Source organism: Schistocerca serialis, chromosome 7 (assembly GCF_023864345.2).
Source record: "Schistocerca serialis cubense isolate TAMUIC-IGC-003099 chromosome 7, iqSchSeri2.2, whole genome shotgun sequence".
Taxonomy (NCBI): domain Eukaryota; kingdom Metazoa; phylum Arthropoda; class Insecta; order Orthoptera; family Acrididae; genus Schistocerca; species Schistocerca serialis.
The window spans coordinates 575,047,980-575,069,588 of NC_064644.1; the positions used below are offsets into that span (position 1 = coordinate 575,047,980).

The 21,609-nt window shown below is 43.1% G+C and overlaps 1 protein-coding gene across 1 annotated transcript in view; it reads left to right on the forward strand.

The window, feature by feature from the left end:
* LOC126412488 (uncharacterized) overlaps window positions 1-21,609 on the forward strand; it is a 290,832-nt gene that overhangs the window by 148,460 nt on the left and 120,763 nt on the right. Inside the window, exon 4 of the mRNA XM_050082109.1 lies at window positions 6,322-6,490. Within this exon, the coding sequence (XP_049938066.1) occupies window positions 6,322-6,490 (169 nt within the window). The remainder of the gene's footprint in view (window positions 1-6,321; window positions 6,491-21,609) is intronic.

Consider the following 21,609-nt stretch of genomic DNA (forward strand, 5'->3'; position numbering starts at 1 on the left):
TGTGGTAGACCCTTCCCCCTCCACCTCCTCTTTCTGCGTCCTGGTGTAGCTGAGGGGATCAACTCAGGGATTATATGGCGCTTTAAGAACCCAATCGCATCATCAAATTTCCAGCTGATCAATTTATGGTCTTTGACAGTGGTATTAGGAGCACACAGAGCAGTCCAACCCATCCGCACATTGTCTGAGGACAATGCATGCAACTGAGCTGAAATTTGAAATTTTCAGCTACCTCCAGCGTAGTGGATTTCGTACCAAATGGCCTAACTAAATGGTTCAAATGGCTCTGAGCACTATCGGACTTAACATCTGAGGTCATCAGTCCCCTAGAACTTAGAACTACTTAAACCTAACTAACCTAAGGAGAGCACACTCATCCATGCCCGACGCAGTATTCGAACCTGCGACCGTAGTACCAGCGCGGTTCCGGACTAAAGCGCCTAGAACCGCTCGGTCACTACGACTGGCAAATGGCCTAATTGTGTCAGTGTCTACCAATAGGAGAAAGGAGGGGGGGCGGATCTGAAGGAGGAAGAGTAGGCCCTTCCTCCTCCTTTCAAATGTAGCAGAGAGAACTAACTTAAAAATTCTATAATCCTTTGAAAACCCAGTCGCAATTTTAAATTCCCGATTTATCAACTTACTGTTTCCGACAGTGGTATTGCAAACATGCATCTGTCCAGCCCCTCCCGCAGATTGTTTAAGGAGACAGCATGCAATTGAGCTGAAATTTGAAATTTTCAGCTACCTCCAACGTAATGGACTTCCTAACAAATGACCTAACTGTGCCAGTATTCGCCAACACGATGCATGTGGCGGGGGGAGATCCAGTAGAGTTTGGAAACCGGGAAACCGACTAGTGGCGGGATCGAATCCCACCAAATATACCAGTCCTGCTATCCACCAATAGGATGCAAGGAAAAACTGCCAGCACAGAAAGGGTATAGATTTAATTAATTAGTCAGTCGATCTCATCAAGACATCCACAGCTGGGGATTTACCAGGTATCAACTACTTTGTTTGGGACAAAAGAGAGGTTAGTGCACTACACGACAGATGGGCGCTGGGCAGGAAGTAGCCACTTGAGAGAGGAAGAAAGAGAGGGAGAGAGAGAGAGAGAGAGAGAGAGAGAGAGAGAGAGAGAGAGAGAGAGAGAGAGAGCATGTGTTTTGGCAGGAATTTGTCAGTATCAAAGATCGCCACCAACTTCATTCGATAGGAAGCACCTGGATGGGCAAGGGCGAAAGAGAGAGATGGGAGGGGATTGGAGGGAGCATCGATGGGGGAATTGCTTCTCTCAGCGTCCTCTGCCTGTGGTATTGTGAACTAACTCAGCCAGTATGTGCACAGCAGGGCGAGCACATACAGCAGCTGCTTCCGCTGACCTGGTGTGGAAGGTGTGTGTTTGGGAGCAGATTGTGCAGATGTTGCAACCGGCCACTTGAGGTGGGAATTACCAAGCAAAGGACGCTACTGGAAAAAAGGGGACCACTGCTGCAGGGTGACTTGGCTGCCGGACGGTAACAAAAAATGTAGCTCAGATCTACTGTCGTGGGCGGCAGACCTGTCTGGGCACTGAGATTGCATTGCGTAATTTCAATACTGATGGACAGTCCGTATTCCGTCAGTGTGCTAATAACAGGAGATGTCCACTTAACGGAGGTCGGCCGGTGTCCCTGGCGGTGCGGAGCGGTGCTACGGGCGCGCAGCGCAGCCCCTCGGCCGGCTTGGAGGACACTGGCGCATCGTGCAGCCCACTCATCACCACATATATTTAGCGCGCTCTGTAACAGTGTGATTACGTATGACGAGTGCTTGGTATTACTTACACGATCGGAATAAAAAAGCCCCACAATTGTTTGAAAAATGACTCTGAGCACTGTGGGACTTAACATCTGAGGTCATCAGTCACCTAGAACTTCGAACTACTTAAACCTAACTAACCTAAGGACATCACACACATCCATGCCCGAGGCAGGATTCGAACCTGCGACCGTAGCGGTCGCGCGGTTCCGTTCTCAAGCGCCTGGAACCACTCGGCCACCGCGGCCGGCTACAATTGTTTGAATATTCCACACAATGTATCTACAAATTGTTTAAATAAACGATGTTCCACATATTGCAAACGATTTCCCGACAATCAATCAATATATGTGGAAGGAGGCTGTATTCATCAAGGACAACTGACCCACACAAAAAGGATGCCGATTAGTTAAATAGGCAATCAAATTGATAGAAATAGCAGGGGGCTAGTCGAAAAACTCAGACCTCACCCGTTGTGTTACGATGAACTACAAGATATGATCGACAGTGTCAGTCGGTGTAATGGATATCAGCTCTAATTATCGCAAGAGCTACTTCCAAAGAAGAGTATTTTACTGACTGACCAGTGCTTTATAATTCCGACCAAATATCAGCCACAGCTTCACTATGTTTTTAAATGTTTGTCGGAACTTTAGGCCTCATATTGACAGTAAGAGGGTCACAATGCTGGGTGTGAATATCGGTTCACACACACACACACACACACACACACACACACACACACACACAGAGAGAGAGAGAGAGAGAGAGAGAGAGAGAGAGAGAGAGAGAGAGAGAGTGGTACCATGTACCTCTCACAAAAAACAGTGCTAGAGAATCCAGCATTACGTTATTTTTATTTATTTATTTATTTATTGATTTATTTTGAGATCATAAACCTTATAAAACATGTGGCTTGAGTGTAGCTCTGTTTCCTTCTTCATAGGAAACTGCGTCTGCATGTTCGGAAGAATACATCACCTCTCTTCTTAGTAACACAGGCACTACCGTATGATATTAATCCACCAATACCAGGCAGTAAGTTTCATTTAGAATGTCATCACCAGGTTGGGAATTACATAATGTGTGTGAGAGTACGGTTTATGACACAAGATAGATGAGGTGTGGGTGTTAGTGTCTGGCCGTTGGTCGAGCATTGATAGTCAAAGTAGATTAAAGTGACCGCTCACGTAAGGCCGGTGATCAAGGTTCGAATCCCGGTCTGACATAGATTTTCATTGTCATCTCCTTATAAAGTTGAAGGTTGTTTGTATTCGCAACTGTGAATACATTTTATGTATAAATTGGAGTACTGGCATGTCATCGATACAATGCGATTTCGTGACGCGACGTCATGTCGCGATGTTGACACATAACTCAAGTAACTTGGTAACATGGGGAAAAACGGGAGTAGTTATGTATCCGTCTGAGTATGACATCTGCTAGTGCCTAGAAATATTAATTTGTTATTAACAAGTAGGACTCTAGAGATGTAATTTGTTACCAAACAAACAGACTCATCCTGTCACTATGGTCGGTACACAGCTCCAGAATGCGCCAGTTATAAAAGATGGGGAAGGGGTGGCGCGCTTCAATTTAGCAATATCAGACTTAGCGAGATACTGTTTTGTGATTGCTTTAGATCATTGTGATGTCAAAACGATGTCGGGAACAGTCTTGCATAATGGTACAAACTAAAAAAGAATGCGTAAAATCCGGAAAATACTTAAAACTGGGTAAAATGTGGGAAAATATATAATAATGAGAATACGTACTTATGTGCCTATGTCTGATCTCTGCTCGTGGCATTTAATACAGAATTTTTACTGACTCTATGGTGTGACTTATCTTAATTTTTTAGTAAACAAATATCCTACGACGTTTCCCTATGCTAAAAATGGTTCAAATGTCTCTGAGCACTATGGGACTTAACATCTGAGGTCATCAGCCCCCTAGAACTTAGAACTACTTAAACCTAACTAAGGACATCACACACATCCATTCCCGAGGCAGGATTCGAACCTGCTACCGTAGCGGTCGCGCGGTTCCAGATTGTAGCGCCTAGAACAGCTCGGCCACCCTGGCCAGCTCTCCCTACGCTACACAGCTCCAGAAAGTCCGCAGTTACAAAATAGGAAAATGCGTGGAAAATGTGTAAAATTGAGGAAAATATTGAAAAATATGTAAAAATGAGTGTACTTAAATATTTGCCTCGATGTGGTCTCTGCTGATGTCTAGTAATATTGCTACTAACAAACAGACCTCAAGTGGCGTAATTTGTTATTAACAAATAGACACATCCTCTCTCTATGCTGTCCAGCTCCATAGTAACCCCAAGCCACACAAGTGTCCCAGCTATGAAAGATGGAGTTGCTGATGGGGTGTGTCCCTGGTCTACTGTTCCCTGGAAGGAGGGTGGGGGGGGGGGGAGGGAAGAGGGAGTTGGGAACCCAAGGAGCCCAGGTGTTTAATCTGACACCGGATGTCCTTACCAACAACGCCCTCTATATTCCGAACTCTCTCTGGCATCTTACTAGACGACACATAATCTCCCTAAGAAAAGAAATGTGTATGTCATAACAAAATTAATGATGTAAAAGTATGATAATCTACCTGACGGTAATAGAATGACAGTCGTAACTCTTAGTGGTTGCAAGATTACCTTCTCCTCATAGACTTATACCTTCCACAGTGAAAAAGTATAATTGTTTTGCTGAATACTTCCGCTCGGTGATTTACTTTTCTGTCGGACTAGTTCAAGTTGATGACGCACAGATACGAGGATCGTCCACAAAGTGAGTTCCGTTTGGTTATTTAAAACAAACATGTACATATACAGGAAAAATGTTTATTTTGCAAAAATCTACAACTGTTAAACTACTTTGCTGCATAGCTTTCGAAATTTTGTAGGCACTTGTCATAGCGTGGCAAAAGTTTTTGTATGCCTACTTCATAGAAGGTTCAACCATGTGGTTACATGATCTTTCAGCTCGTCATCATCATTGAAGTGTTGAGCACCAAGAACAGATTTTAGGTGTAAGAAGAGATGAAAGTCGCCAGGAGCGAGCTCCGGGCTGTAAGGAGGATTAGCAAACGTGTCCCAGTGACATTCCCGTAAGAGTTGTTTGGTCACATTCGCCGTGTGAGGTTGCGAATTATCGTGGAAAACAACACCTTTTGACAGTAATCCTCGGCGCTTGTTCTGTATTGCGCGGCGCAGTTTCTTCATGGTCACGCAGTAACCACGTGCATTGATTGTTTGGCCTCGTGGTAAGAAATCAATCAGCAAAATGCCTTTTCTGTCCCAAAAAAAAACGGTGCACATGACTTTTCGAGGTGTCAAGATTTGCTTAGGCTTAATCTTCGTTGGGGATGAAGTGTGCCTCCACTCCACTGACTGCTGCCATTTTGTTTCAGGGGTGTCGTACTATACCCAAGTTTCATCCCCCATGACTATCCGAGAAAGAAAACTGTCGCCTTCTTCATTGTAGCGTATCAAAAACTGAAGTGCACTGCCCATCCATTTCTTTTTGTGTTGTAAGAATTTTGGGTACCCAACGTGAGCAAAGTTTTCGAAATTTCAGTTTTTCAGTAACAATATCATCAATTAGTGATCGTGAGATTTGCGGAACTTCCATAGCAAGGCCACTAAGTGTAAACTTATGGTTGTGCTTAATCTTCTCTTAAATTGTGTGAACCAGTTCATCAGTAACCACAGACGGGCGTCCACTTCGTTCTTCATCGTGCACTTGATCACGTCCTTCATTGAACAATCTGACCCATCTTCTAACCATTGAATTACTCATAGCATTTTTGTCCGTAAACCTCGCAGATTTGCCGATAAATTTCCTTTGGTTTAACTTTCTTTGCATTTAGCAATCACAGAGCTGATTTCACACGCGGCGGCATTTTCAGTTGTGACTGACATTATAAAGAAGCACTTCAAAGCACACGTCGGCAGCAGCGATCTGAAAATGGCGTACGTCTCTTCTGCTTGAGTCAGAGTAACTGCCGCGCATGCTCGGAGCTGCGATCGTAGCGCTGCGGCGGATAGAAATAGAAACGGACGATCCTCGTATTACTGACGCACTATTTATTATTGGTGTTACTTCCAATGCACATCACATACATGAAACATAGATCTTGACTATTGCTGTGTGCTACAGTTAGACTCAGAAATGAGTAAAGTGCAAGTAAGGTACTTGTACGTCCTAGCCAGGCCGCCGCTCACTCGTTTCGCCCTCCTTGTTTTCTGTGCTCTCTGAGAGGCATTGTTGGTATCGGCTATAACGTTTATGCTGTACGAGGGGCTGCACTCATATTCTGTATAATACTCATTACATGTTTGGCCACTGCATCCTTGCATGGTGTTAAAAAATGTGACTGAATTAGTTTTTATTCTGTATTATCTAATCAGTCGCAGCCTTTGACAAGCAGTCCATGATGGATGACATACTTGTTGATGCATTTATGTTGGCTCGTCACAGTGCAGCAGTACAGTATGGTATCCAATTTCAGGGAGCTGGAGCTGAAGATGGAACCAAACACCATTTCCCTTCAGTACACGGCGCTGTTTTGGGTCTCTGGATTGTTCGTGCAGCTCTTCTCAATTTTCAATGGAGGTCGCCTTATTGTGTTGCCTCGCTTTGACGAGGATATGATAGCCAAGGCGATAGAAGAGTACAAGGTATTGTGATAAATCAGTCTCTTGTTTATAAAACTAGTACTTAAATCGTCATATGTTGTTTTAAAATCTTTCTCTCGTGGAACGTACTGTAGTAATGAGATGGATGCTTTTTTTCCTGAGGGTAATGCGTCCATTCGTAGAATTACTGAAGTACTGACATGTGACATGAGTAATGCTTTTTCCTCTCAGGGTAATGCGTCACGCGTGCCTTTCTCATGTATCCACGTCGCGGTACATCGGTTGGCTTATGTCCAACAATGAGACATGTGCGAATGTGAAGAGCGCTTTGGCCCTTTCCCACCGTTCTGAGTCCGTGTTGTTCTGGATAATGGTGGGAATGAAAGGAGGTGTGAAGGAAAACTCTGGGGCGGCGCCTTTAAAAAAAAGGAAATTGAAGCGTCTTCTGTTTGGATCCGTTAGATAGCCTAGAGGCCCAAGCGCTACAGTCCACCAAAAACATAAGTTTGCTTTTACGGATTGGGTCCGGTAAATCATTGCATTAAGGGGTTCCATTAAAAACCTGCTCGGAGAACGGTATCCATACAAAATATAACTGGAGCCCTACGTTAATATCTCACTGTATCGAAAGTGCCAATCAAATGTTCCACGCCGCTGCGGAGAAGCTAACAAAACAGCTCACTTCCACATAAAAAAATCCCTCATGGAATACACGCTTTTGTTACCTTCAAACAGTGGTTTCAAAACTGCACAGTACGCAGATCGACTGAAAATAAAATGAGCATATTTTTATATCAGTTCATCCTGTAAAATAAATCATTGATCACGAAATGAGAATATTCTGTATTCTTGCAATAATATAATAACCACTTCGCCTCACAGAACTAACTTTCCGTACAGCTTGAATAGTCCATACATAATGCGAAGATGCACATCTCGTTCTTAACAGCTGAATCGGTTTCACCCAAACTTGGCACACATATCACTGTCTGTAGAGAAGCATTGTGGCAGTAAGAAACACTTGCGTCTCCAAGGGGGAGAAGGTCGGGTAGAGAAAGAAGCGTAGCCCATGAAGCACAAGTAGCCAGATCATGCACATCTAGTATTTGAGGCAAATTTTTCACATTCTTTCAAATCTTTGCAAGACTTTCTCTCCTTCTTTGCCACCTCCCCCCCCCCCCTCCCCTCAACAAAATTATGACAGGAAAAAAGTTTAGCATTTACTACATTTTCACTGTTCATGTAGTTTATCAGGTACGACCTTTTAATTTATTATTTCTTTGCTACTAATTGTAGTCATAACAAATTTTGCCGACAGTATTCAAATATATTACTAAATATACCTGTAAAAATATATCACTGTTCGACACAGAGTTTATGACATATGACGTCATAAATACTGAGATGCGAGAAAAACAGTCGCGTCATGCATGACGTTTAAATTTATTACTCCTTCACTACTAATTCTATTGGGAACACATTTCGCAGACACTGTCTACAGATGACACTGAATGTGCCTGCAAAATTGTAACACTGTAGCAGACATTCTTCAGGAGATTTGATGTCATAAACATTGGGCTGTGTGAAAACGAAACGTTGGCGTGGAATTTGCTGGAGATAGAGGTGAAATATGTGTCAAATGTGTTAAATGTAGGTGAGGTAAGGGTATAAAAAAGTGTCCGATCCTTTGAGAGGTGGTATTACTCATCGAAACAAGAAAAATAAGTTCAATAAACATCGGTCCAGAAACGCATACTTTCCGCATTTATAGGCAGGGCTGCGCGGCTCTTGGTCGCAGATTTAGCACAGTCGTTGCACTGGCGCTCCGTCAAATGTTTCGGCAGGGTATTATGATGCCTTACGGACAGTACTCTACTTACCATTAGGTGTTCTGCAGTCAGTTGTGTGGTTCGAGTCTTATGGTATACTGTGTTAGTTTTCATTGTGTTTGTGTGGCTTATTGTTCAGTACTGTCAACCGTGGGTACTATAGTGTTTTATCTTCTTCCAAATGCGGAGTCACTCATGTGTTTACTGTTATTGCGCTGTTGGTCCTTAAAAATGGTGTAGTACATTTATATTTTCTCTCTTCCACCAGTTGTTAGCAATGCAAGCCTACTACTCGACAAGTGAAATGGCGGATATGATATTCTGCCATGGTATAGCAATGGAGTTGGGATGAATTATGGTGATCGAGAGAGATGGAGGAGGGGCGGGGGGAGGAGCAGATCGACAGACAGAGAGAGGGAAGGAGAAGATGGACAGAGAGACGGGGGAGGCACTGATGAAAAGAGACCAACGAAGAGCAGACATACAGGAAGATGAGGGAGGAGGATATGGCAGAAAAGGGGGAGACCAACTATTACAATAAATATATGCCCAGGCGACGCCGGATACAATCCCAGAAGAAGTGTAGACAAACTACTACAATAGTGGAATAAATATATGCCCGGGCGACGCCGGATACAATCCCAGAAGAAGTGTAGACGAACTACTACAATAGTGGAATAAATACATGCCCGGTCGACACTGGATACAATCCCAGAAGAAGTGTACACCAGGGTTACCGTCACCATGGAGTTTTTTGTTTTGTTTTTTAATGTGAGTTATACCTAGTAGAGGACAGATGTTCGATGTTGTGAGACACTGTTGTTTAATCGATTTGGCAGAAATATTTTTTGAAGAGTCACTGTGACCCAGGAGTACACATCGTGTGACTATTCTTTTGCCGAATGTGAAATGCATTTTTGTGAAAATTGCATGTAGGAATGACATTCACGAACGGAAGCTGCTATTCGGCAACCATTGCTAAAAGAACTCGATCGTGAAAGTGACTTAAGAGACTTTCGTGATGAAAATGATGCAGAAGCTGATGCCCCTTGCAGCAGTTACGGACAGTGACAAAACTGGTCAGTATGCCGAATTTCGACAGCGACGAAGAAAATAACATCGTCCACGGTAAGAATGGCCATTGTGGGTGTTGTGTTGACAGAAGAGCCAACACCGTGTTATGAATGGAGGCCGAAATGCACGCGTTTTAGCTCACGCAGGCTGGCGTGAGGAGGGAAGGACTATACTGACGTGAGGTCTGGAACATGACAAGGAATTAGAATTTAGAAAGCGGACGTAATTAGTTTGATACTTAACTTTAATCTATTAATGATGAACATCGCTCTTGACGGTACATGATTCACAATATTATCTGTTCAGAAGACACAGTAACTGAATATGGCGCCTTGCTAGGTCGTAGCAAATGACGTAGCTGAAGGCTATGCTAAACTGTCGTTTCTGCAAATGAGAGCGTATGTAGGCAGTGAACCATCGCTAGCAAAGTCGGCTGTACAACTGGGGCGAGTGCTAGGGAGTCCCTCTAGACTAGACCTGCCGTGTGGCGGCGCTCGGTCTGCAATCACTGATAGTGGCGACACGCGGGTCCGACGTATACTAACGGATCACGGCCGATTTAAAGGCTACCACCTGGCAAGTGTGGTGTCTGGCGGTGACACCACAGTGGGAACACAGCTGCCCGTCCGACGTATACTAACAGATCGCGGCCGATTTAAAGGCTACCACCTGGCAAGTGTGGTATCTGGCGGTGACACCACAGTGGGAGCACAGCTGCCCCTAACAGAAAAGGTCTTTCAGTTGCCTGTAAAATTGTGGTTCACCTACCAAGAGTTCGAAAATAATGAATGAATCGATTTACGAGTATTTGAGGACACCTCTGCATATCTGTGTAACAAGTGCGTTTAAATAAATGAATACCATCTTCATATAATTAAACTGCAAATAAAGTCTTGAGATCTGGTTCACTTTCACGTTTCGTCATTGAAAATCTTACATGCAGCTTTTACTTTGTCGCAAATTTTGGATGTGTTAATAGTAATATTGATTTAAAGGTACATGGAAAAGTTGAAATAAAATGCGTTTAGTACATGAGAGTCCAATATCATTATAAAACATTCTTCATCGGGAAATTTCTCCGGCAAATAATTGAGGGTCGTTGTGACCCTTGTGTACAGTTCGTGTGACAATTTCGGAGGTGTACACTGCTAGGGTTAATGATAGAAGCAAAGGTCTGGTGCAGTGATCACCACGTTAGTCCAGAGTGGATACAATACAACAGTCTATGTTACAATTCTGAAGTGTCCGCCGCTAGCGTCTCCTCTCTATGGCGCCGCCACAATTCCACAATTTTCTTAATTCTTGATTAAACAATGGCTTGTCGTGTACTTAGTGCCTTTTGTTCATATTTGCTTCATTATTCCCATCTCCGCAAGAATCCAAATCAGTGTTCCGGCTACACCCCTCCCCTAAATGTGAATTTGAGTGGACGTTTCGTGCCTAACACGCAGCATATTTTTAGAATAGTTTAACAAAAGAGAGTTTTCCCACTTGTTGCTCTTCTTGCGTCACTCAGCAAGCGTTTAAGCTTCATTATCCTCCCTTTACATATTAAATTAATGTACTTCAGGGACAGTAAAAACGTACTTAACTGGGCCGTTACAGATCTGTGCTAGCGCATTGTCTATCACACGAAGATTCACGCACCAGACAGACATCCACGTTTTTGCCAGCAAACATAAAAAACATAAATTTAGTTACAAATAAAGATGTTTGAAAGGAGTCCGAAAGACTTACTAGTGACCAACTCCTTCTATTCCATTGACGAATTTTTTAATAGAAATAAATGATGTATATATTCAGACTGTTAGTATTGTTATTTCAGCTTAAAAAAAAATTGACATGTTTCGCATCCACGAGGATCTCCTCAGCACGGATCTATGGAACGAAAAACTAATCTAATCTAATTTAATTGCACCGTGTGACACTGTTTAGAGGATGGAAATTTACCCCACAACACTCACGCGCTGTGGGATAGTGAGAAAGCACACCGCTAACTCTTCTCCCCTTGCCAGTCAGATGACACGACATGAGAACCTTCTCACTCATTGTCTGTCGTAAAGAGTCGAGAGTCGGAGGATGGGGCACTGTAGTTGACGCAGTGGACACTCATTTTTCGTCCAGTATTAACGTGTTACATCATAATAGTGACGTTCTGAGAAGTTTTCCTACACTGACTAAGGGTAATTATGGCTAGGTTCCTTTCAAAAGAACACAGCCCCTGTTCCCACTCATCATTGTCTATCTCAAAATAGCTGTCAACATTAGTAGTATAGATCCGCTTATAAAACCATGACTATTTCTCAATTATGTTGCTCCTATAGGGGTCTGAAAATAAAACTGGACTAGAGATTTGTAGAATACTTTTCCTAGACCCACGTTGGACAAGTTATTTATGTGGTCATAGATATGTTATCAAAGCTAAATTGGTGTTAGCTAGTCTTTACAATGTTAACCTGCCTCTGTAGAAGAGGTCACCAGTGCGCGCCTGTGTGGTGGTACTTCAGTTCGAATGCTGGTGGCGGATGAAATTTTCACTGCCAGTGTTTGGCCGGCAAGGGGAGAAGAGGAGGTAACGGACAGTTCTTGATCCTAGATTAAATCAAAACCTCCCTGTGATGTCACATGAGGTGAGAGCGTGTTGCACTAGTGATGGCGACCCATCCACAATACATTAAAGCTCGGCACTAGAGAGTTATCTTACGTGACAGCGCGAGGTTTCGTCCTCTCTTTTCTCTTATCATGATCGCACAGAACCCCAACATAACACTGCACTATACACGCATCCATTACAGTCGCCTACACACTGCAAATACACATACGACATAATTTTCAAATGTTATTTTGGTCTTCAGTCCGAAGACTGGTTTGATGCAGCTCTCCATGCTGCTCTATCCTGTGCAGGCTTTTATATCGACAGATAACTACTGGAACTTACATCCTTCTGAATCTGCTTACTATATTCATCTGTTGGTCTCCCTCTACGATTTTTACCCCCCACACTTCCCTCTATTACTAAATTCGAGAATCCTTGACATCTGAGAATGTGTCCTATCAACCGATCCCCACTTGTAGTGTGGTTGTGCCATAAATTTCTTTTCTCTCCAAGTCTATTCAGTACCTCCACATGAGTTACGTGATCTATGTTTCTAATCTTCAGCATTTTCCTGTAGCACCGCATTTCAAAAGCTTCTATTCTCTTCTTGTCTTATCCGTTTGTTGTCCACGTGCATGGCCACACTTTAGATAAATACCTTCAAAAAAGACTTGTGCTAATAAATCCTCTTTTTCGGAAACGCTCTTTTCGCTATTGCCAATCTACATTTAATATCATCTCTACTTCGGCCATCGTCAGTTATTTTGCTACAAAAATAATAAAACTTGTCCACTGCTTTAAGTGTCTCGTCACCTAATCAAATTCCCCCAGCATTACTAGATTTAATTCGACTACATTCCATTATCCTTTTTTTTGTTTTTGTGGATATTCATCTTGTATCCTCCTTTCAAGACACTCAATTCTGTTCAATTACTCTCCCAAGACCTCTGCTGTCTCTGACCGAATTACAATGTCATAAGTAAATCTCAAATTTTTCATTTGTTTTCCTTGAAGTTTAATTCCTACTGCAAATGTTTCTTTTGTTTCCTCTACTGCTTGCTCAGTTTACGGATTGAATAACACTGGGGATAGGCTGCAACCCAGTGTCACTACTTCCCTTTCATGCCCCTCGACTCTTATAAGAGCCTCAAACATCCGCAAGGACAGGAGCCAATATACACGGAGGAAGAACACCTTTGCGACAGGTGACTGAACCCACTCATTTGGATGGGCCAGCCAACAATGCAATATGACATTTACATTTTCGTATCACCAATAAAATAATTTGTTAGCAACTTTCATTTCTCTTGAATAACACACACACATTCTCATAGACTTACGAAAAAAAACACCTCTAGAAAATGTGCTTTAGAATGAAAGTGTGATACAAATGCCCAAGAAGCTGCGGTGAAAACTTTTACAACACACCAGATTTCCATCGGAAAGATCCTTCCTTACCTATGAAACTCTGAGAACTGCTTTCTCCAACACAAATCTCACAGAATGACCACAACATTGAATCGAGAGAAATTTGGGCCCATTCTGAGCGGCGTAAACAGTCTTTATTCCAGCATTCTATCGACGAATAAATCGGAGATGGAGGAATAGGGAAATGAGAGTTCTACAGTATGTGCCCTACATCGCACACCATATGGTGGCTTGGTTTCAGACCGAAGATGTAGATATACACTGAAGCACCAAAGAAACTGGTCTAGGTGTGGGTACTAAAATACAGAGATATGTAAACAGGGAGAATACGGCGCTGCGGTCGGCAACGCCTAAATTAGACAACAAGTGCCTGACGATGTTGTTAGATCGGTTACTGCTGCCACAATGGCAGGTTATCGAGATTTAAATAAGTTTGAACGTGGTGTTATAGTCGGCGCACGTTAGATGGGACACAGCATTTCCGAGGTAGCGATGAAGTGGGGATTTTCCCATACGAAAATTTCACGAGACTACTGTGAATATCAGAACTCCGGTAAAACATCAGATCTCCAACATCGCTGCAGCCGGGAAAAAATCCTGCAAGAACGGCACCAACGACGACTAAAGAGAATCGTTCAACGTGACAGAAGTGCAACCCTTCCGCAAATTGCTGCAGATTTCAATGCTGGGCCATCAACAAGTTTCAGCTAATATGTGGTTTAAAGGAGATTAGAGCCACTGGGGAAACATATTTGTGGCACTCTCATATCTCGAATCGAGTTACCTTATTCGAATCTGTCTCCTACGGATCCCATACTGCTAAACTCCAGCGTGGTTTTTAGACAGTCTCTCTGCGTTTTGTAATTGTTCCTCAGTCTCTGCCCCGCCCACCCCGCGGCTCTGTCGATGAGATCATTCCAATTTAAGTGGGAACTGAGAGGAAGCCAGAGAGTGGTATATCTCCAACCTTCTGCATTCCATGGGGGGAAAAGGTGAGTTGAGGTTAAAGCAACAAGACCCTCATTTGACCACTCATGTTGGAACATGTTGTCGTAGCTCCGCCAACCATCTACAGTGTGTAAGGCTAACGCCAAACGAAGCACTGCTGCAACACAGTGTGGTAGAAAAGACAGTATGAGCAGTTTTGGCGGTGTTTCTTACCGGGAATATTAGAAAGACTTCACATCATATGGAAACCGGAAGAAGGATAAGGATTTTGTTACTGCATTGCGGTGCATTTCGAAACTACATACAGGTTATGCAGTCTGAAGAAGATCTGCATCCCTCTGGGAGCATTCATGTCTATTACTCAAACATTGTCTTCTACCTCATTATTTTCTACCATCCAACAGAGAAAAATACGAATTACAAAATCTTTCCTAACGTCATCCAGTAGAGAACTCGATAAGATATTACTGTGTCCCTCTCTTGCGACGTATAAAAAAAGAAATACCGTTTCCGTGCTGAAATCGAGCACATGTGCCGATTCTATTAAATATACAGGAATTAGTCCACTGGAGCAGTTGGGCAGTGATCCAAGTCCTTTGCAGAGACCAATGCAAAGATTCGTCGCCCTTACAGTAGGAAGACCATATCCGACAGACTATCAATGACAAGGCGAGGATTCTTGTGTTGTCTGATACATTGTTTTCTACTGTAACACATCGAAACAGTGTATGGCTGCAGCTGTCTACACAGCACGCATTTTGTTTTTCTTATGATTTCGAGATCCGTGTCAGGTGCTAAATCGACAATAACTAAATCGACAATAACACGTTTCCTTCCATTTGTCTCACAGAAAGCTGGAAATTGCGTGGTGTAAATTATGCTGCTCCCACAAGTAAAAGACAGAGGCAGTGTTTCTTATCGACAAAAATGTGGAGGACATCGCAACATATGGAAACTAAAAGAGTTTTCGGAATCATGGAGCGTTTCCAAACACCTGTCCACTACATTTATTCTCATCTTCCACAGATATGCTGTAGCAGATGTCTAGGTGTTCCGTTTCGAAGAGGCCAAGAGCACACATTCCTCATATTGCAGCCATGTACACGATTACTGTTTCGATGCTACCATCCCCAGAATGTTTTACTCCAACCAAGACTCACACAATCTGAAAAAGTGGTGTTAGTCAGTCAGTGGACGACTAGATGGAAAAGGCACCATTAATATGGGACAATGTACTATAATAAGCACAAAGTTGGTAGATTTTCCGTAATTTAAACGTTGACCAATGACACTTCAGCACGCTAAACCAGCCCTCCTCTACTATTCATGTACCATATACTACACTCCTGCCATAAATTAAGGATAATTGCAGAATGTGGTGCCACACAACATGGCACTAAACAAAACTGACACTAATAGCATAGGCACATAGGGAACACACGCGACATAGATCTGTAAGTCCACGGTATTGTTGATAAGGTGAGAAAACCTTCACGAAACACATGTGCTACAAAACACCACTGTTTCCTGCGCATGTACCCTGACATCAATATGGGATATGATCACCATGCTCACGTACACAGGCCGCACAACGGGTTGGCATATTCTGTATCAGCTGGTCGAGCAGCTGCTGGGGTATAGCCTCCCATACTTGCACCAGTGCCTGTCGGAGCTCCTGAAGTGTCGTAGGGGTTTGAAGACGTGCATCAATACGTCAACCGAGAGCATCGCAGACGTGATCGATGGGATTTAGATCTGGAGAACAGGCTGGCCACTCCACTTCTGTTTCAAGGTACTCCTCCACGGTGGCGGCTCGGTGGGACCGTGCGTTAACATTCATCAGGAGGAAGGTGGGACCCAGTGCACCCCTGAAAAGGCGGACATACTGGTGCAAAATGATGTCCCGATACACCTGACCTGTTACAGTTCCTCTGTCAAAGACATGCAGGGGTGTACGTGCACCAATCATAATCCCACCCCACACCATCAAACCACGACCTCCATACAGGTCCCTATCAAGGACATTAATCGGTTGGTATCTGGTTCGTGGTTCACGCCAGATGAAAACCCAGTGAGAATCACTGTTCAGACTATACCTGGACTCGTCCTTGAACATAACCTGGGACCACTGTTCCAATGACCATGTACTGTGTTCTTGACAGCAGGCTTTACAGGCTGTCCTGTGACCAGTGGTCAGTGGAATGCACCTTGCAGGTCTCTGGGCGAATAAACCACGTGTGTTCAGTCGTCAGTTGACCGTGTGTCTGGAGACAACTGTACCAGTGGCTGCGGTAAGGACCCGAATGAGGCTACCTGCAGTGCTTCGTGGCCGTCTGTTGGCACTGATGGTGAGATATCTGTCTTCTTGTGGCGTTCTACATTGTGGACGTCCCGTACTGTAGCGCCTGGACAATCGTTGCCATAATGTTGAGATCAGACTTTGTGGCACACGGAGGGCCCACGCTACGACCTGCTGTGTTTGATCAGCCTCCAGTCGCCCTAGTATTCTACCCCCTATAACGTCATCAATATGTGTTCTTTGGGCCATTTTCAACACACAGTCACCATTAGCACGTCTGAAAACGTCTGCACACTTACTCGCTGCACCGTACTCTGACATGCACCAACACACCTCTGCGTATGTGGATTGCTGCCAGCGCCACCGTGCGACGACCGCAGGTCAAATGCACTGCATGGTCATCCTTAATTTATGAGCATGAGTGTAGATGCGAATGTAGATAGATGACTGTGCAGTTATCTACATATTTCTAGCACTTCGAGCATAGTGCATAACGTACTACTGCGATCGCCCATCTTTCCCTGTGTTGATATGTGTATTTTTTCATTCCGCGACGCAAGCACAGACACAGACATGCAGAAAACAGGATATGTGCGCTGTAGCTGTACAATATGTAGTTGAAAGTGACTCGATGCATTCTGGTAGATTGCTGTACCATACTGTCTGACCAGAAAAAATTTGTGTTTGCGCTAGGTGTTGAGAACAGTACTACATTTACAAGCAGTTTTGGAATACGTGGCGGGAAGTGATGTCATGATTACGTGAGCAGAAGTGACATAACATTGATACATTACGAAAACTGACGGAGTATACATATAAATTGAGGGGAAATACGCCAAAATGCTGTCAAATTAGGGGAGAATGAGGGAAACCTTGCCTTTCTTCTGCTTGGGGCAGGAAAATTCTTTTATGTGGGAATACGTTGTGACAGCAAGAGGAATACGAGAAAAAGTTGACATGGAAACAGCAGGAGTCAGGAAACACTCATTTTCCATCGACAGTGATAAGACAGCTGGAACAGAATGTTTAAGGTGGATGGCAACCAAATGCAGAGTAATAAATTTACGTATGTCGAATCAAAAGCCCAGGTGTGACCCCAGAGTTATTGGCAACCACGTTATACGTTTTTAAAAAGTGTCCCTACCTTAATGTCGTTGCGTTACCTGCTTTGGGGGGGGGGGGGGGGCAGACTGCAATACATAACTACAGAATGGAACGTGTGTTTGAGCCGCTGCAAGACTGTATAAGTGTTTTAACCCGAACAATCAGTATTTACAATGCGCTTCCCCGTACTCTCCACCAGTGTCAGCTCATAAAAACCACATAGAACAATTGCTTCATCGTTTTTAACAACTTTCTGCTGCATGTCTATTGAGGTAATAGTGATACTTGCCATTTGACTACCGTCTTTGACACTTTGCTGCAAAAGAGAATCATATGCCTCTAAATTAACAGGGATCTGCGTTAGTGGATGATATAAAGTAGATGGAGTGATTGGTTGAGAGCAGTTATAACGAACTATTATTTAATGGTAGACTGATGGTGCATTCTAAAGAGTGTTGCTGCGGGTCATTTGTCATGCATTTAACAATTTTTTCCGTTGTTCTCTCAATGTGCATGAGTTGTGTGGTATGAGTAGGAATCAGCTCATACCAACTGGTGTTCTGTGTGTGACTTAGAGCCCTGTCTACGTCCATTCGTTAACAGGAAATATCTCCATCCCATAGTCAGCAGGTGAATTCCAATGCGTGTGTGGTGAATCGTATCCATCGATGTAAAACCTACTTCAGTACCCTCCGCTAGAAGAACGAAGATGAGTGTAAAGTAGACCATTAGAGGGGCCATGGGTTTGCTGCCCTTGCCATCTATCGACAGCCATAGCTTGTCGAGCAGGCTGCCGAGCACACAAATGCTCACCGGCAACCCCTGGATGCCTCTGGTCCCGATAGTCCCTCGCGCAGGTTTATCGACCCCTGCTGCACCTACCAGCTGACCCACTTGTTTGTTACGCTTCCTCACATCTCGTCTGTCTCTGAAACATTCGAAGCTTTAATAAACAAAATTTGGCGACTTCACGCTACCTCAGCAGAGCAGATCACGACGCTGCCGCCACTTTTTCAAGAATGAGAAGACACAACCATGAAAAATTTAATGAAAGATGTTAGCTGTGGTTGTTCCACCAGATTCTAACACAAATCAATTCATTGTTACTGCACCAAAGTTTGTTTTCAACCCTGACTGAAGAAGTTAGAAAGCTCTTAGAATTCATTGCCCCAAAAGTCTTAATTTAACAAATCCCTGTTACAACTGTAAACTCACCCGTACTTGCTTCTCCAATCATCTGTTCCTGAGTCCGGATTTGATTCATGTATACTATGATCGATTGTTTGTCTCATTTATCAAAATGTTTGTTGGTTTTAGCTTGAAGCTACCTCACACTGCTTGCTATAGCTGGTGACAGCAGTGTGTTCCTTTCCAATTGTGACCCAACTAAATACATGAATAATAGTAATTAACTTTTAACTATCAGATTAATCGAAATAATGCACAATGGATAACGTTTCCTGACACTGTCATCAGCCATCACATTCAATATGGTGATGGAGGGGGGGGGGAGAGAGGGGGGTAGAAATTTGATTTTGTCCATAAGATGTTTTCAATCTTTGTCATTCTGACCTTAATTTTCTTATTTACTCGATTATCTTCCTGAGTCAAACACAATCAATTACTGGAATTTATTTTGACTGGAAATGAATGAAAGTTTCCTTCATCAAGAGCAACACAGTGATATTGCTATAAACAATTTATTTCTCACATTGACAATCATTTTATCCCCTTCAGATCAGAACTTTTACGTCTGCAAGGCTGCACATAATAATTCCCAGTTGGGATTAATCTTGGTCTCCCGTGACCAATATAAGATCATCACGCTGTTATGTAGTGGGAAGGTTTCACGTAGTCGAATCAATCTCGTCTTACTACGCGCACCTCTCACTGGCACGTCAGATACTCTCTACATTAACTACGGCGATCGCAATGTGACTGACAGTGGGAAGACTAAGCATCGAGATGAGAATACAGTTCTGCCCACAGATCTCATAACAACGTGACTGTACTTAAAATTCCATCGTGATGCTTGGACGATTAATGTTTACTGTGACGGTCTTCCGAATTTAACTGATACAAGAATTACAAAATTCTGTCTCATGTGAACTACCACCACGATTTTGAAAATTTTCTAAAATTCTAGTACTGAAAATTCAAGCACAATAATTTCATCATGCAATAACGACTGCATAGCCAAACTAAGACGATTCTGATATGTACTGAACTAATCTTGGATTCCTAATCTCTCCACAGAACACAAAGCATACGTAGACACAAGTGGCAGACCTTGCGGTACAGCCAACCATCACAAAGAAAACATTGAAACGTGTATATCCTATACCAACCAAAATTCACCCAGCGGGTTACTTTTATCCTTAGCAGTGACTCAACATTAGTAAAGAAGACAGACTAATGATCACTGGCTACTGAAAACTGGCCCCAAACCTTGGCACGAAAAATGTGGTTGCAAAGCAGGCACAAAGAAAACGACCCTAACTTCGCAAAATAATACTAGAAAATTATCTCAAATCAGTCTATACCCCAGTCAATAACTGTTCCACCAGGTGCTCTTACAGAATGACAGCGATTTCTCATAGTTAGTCTCCATTACCAACAGTGTGCAGACCGTTATTCATCGCGGAGTCACACAGAAAACCCACGAAATGCTAAAACTGACCCAGTTAAACTATTCGAATTAATCTTATAACACGTACAACAATTACTATCGTTGGGTAAAAGCCCGTAAAACTTTGAAATTTTATAGTTTAAGACTCCTGTATGTGTTCAACGCGAAGTGCACTCAACACTATCACACAAAGAATGGATCATCAAAACCAAATAAAATTTGTAAATCCATGCAAAGAAATGAATTATTTTATCGACTCTCTAAAATGAAGTTTTAACTATTGATTTCCAAACACAAAGGTGTCACTCTGAGAGCTACACACTATCTTAACTAAGCTACTGCAATAATCTGAATCGTCAAGAATATGAAAATGACCAGATTTTCGAGCATTTCCCTATCTATGTTGACTTTAACTTTTACATTTCGAGCTCGGTCCGAGATAATATAAAACCTTTCCATGTTGACTTTTACTAATACGTTTCGAGTTCGGTCCAAGATAATACAGCACCTTTCCATCTCGTTTTCTTACCATAGCAGTACACCTGACGTTGAGACATTCGCACTCTGGCCCTCCAGCTACACAGTGCCTAAAATGGCGCACCCTGGGGCCAATGTCATCCTGTTTAAACCACTGAGGAGAGGGCGGGGGTGGGTGCAGGAAGAAGTCTCCCACTTGCCAAGCTACTCAATGCCCCCTGAACTATCGATATTTTGTGAAACCTCTGCAAGCATCTCTGATTATCCTTGTCCACAGATTTCTCTTCGTAAAACAACCACTCTCTACTCATCTCTGGATATTCTTATCTTTCCCGTAACGTAAAGAATTAAATTCTCATTAAATTTCGGGCATGCAACCGCGCGAATAAAATTTCCTCCACTGATATTTCCGCCGCGTATCGTCCGGCCATTCTCAGTGTGAGTCAAAAGACTGACAAGGTTTTTTTTTTTTTTCTTTGTTGAATTTCAATGCCCCGTATGGGGCGGGCTGGCAGCAGCATAAGCGCCGCGCTTCAGCTAAGAGGCAGTACGTAACAGGGAGACATTTGAAACAACATTAAGGAGAAAATATGGCGAAACAGACATTTTTTTTTTTTTTGGTCATCAGTCTACTGACTGGTTTGATGCGGCCCGCCACGAATTCCTTTCCTGTGCTAACCCCTTCGTCTCAAAGTAGCACTTGCAACCTACGTCCTCAATTATTTGCTTGACGTATTCCAATCTCCGTCTTCCTCTACAGTTTTTGCCCTCTACAGC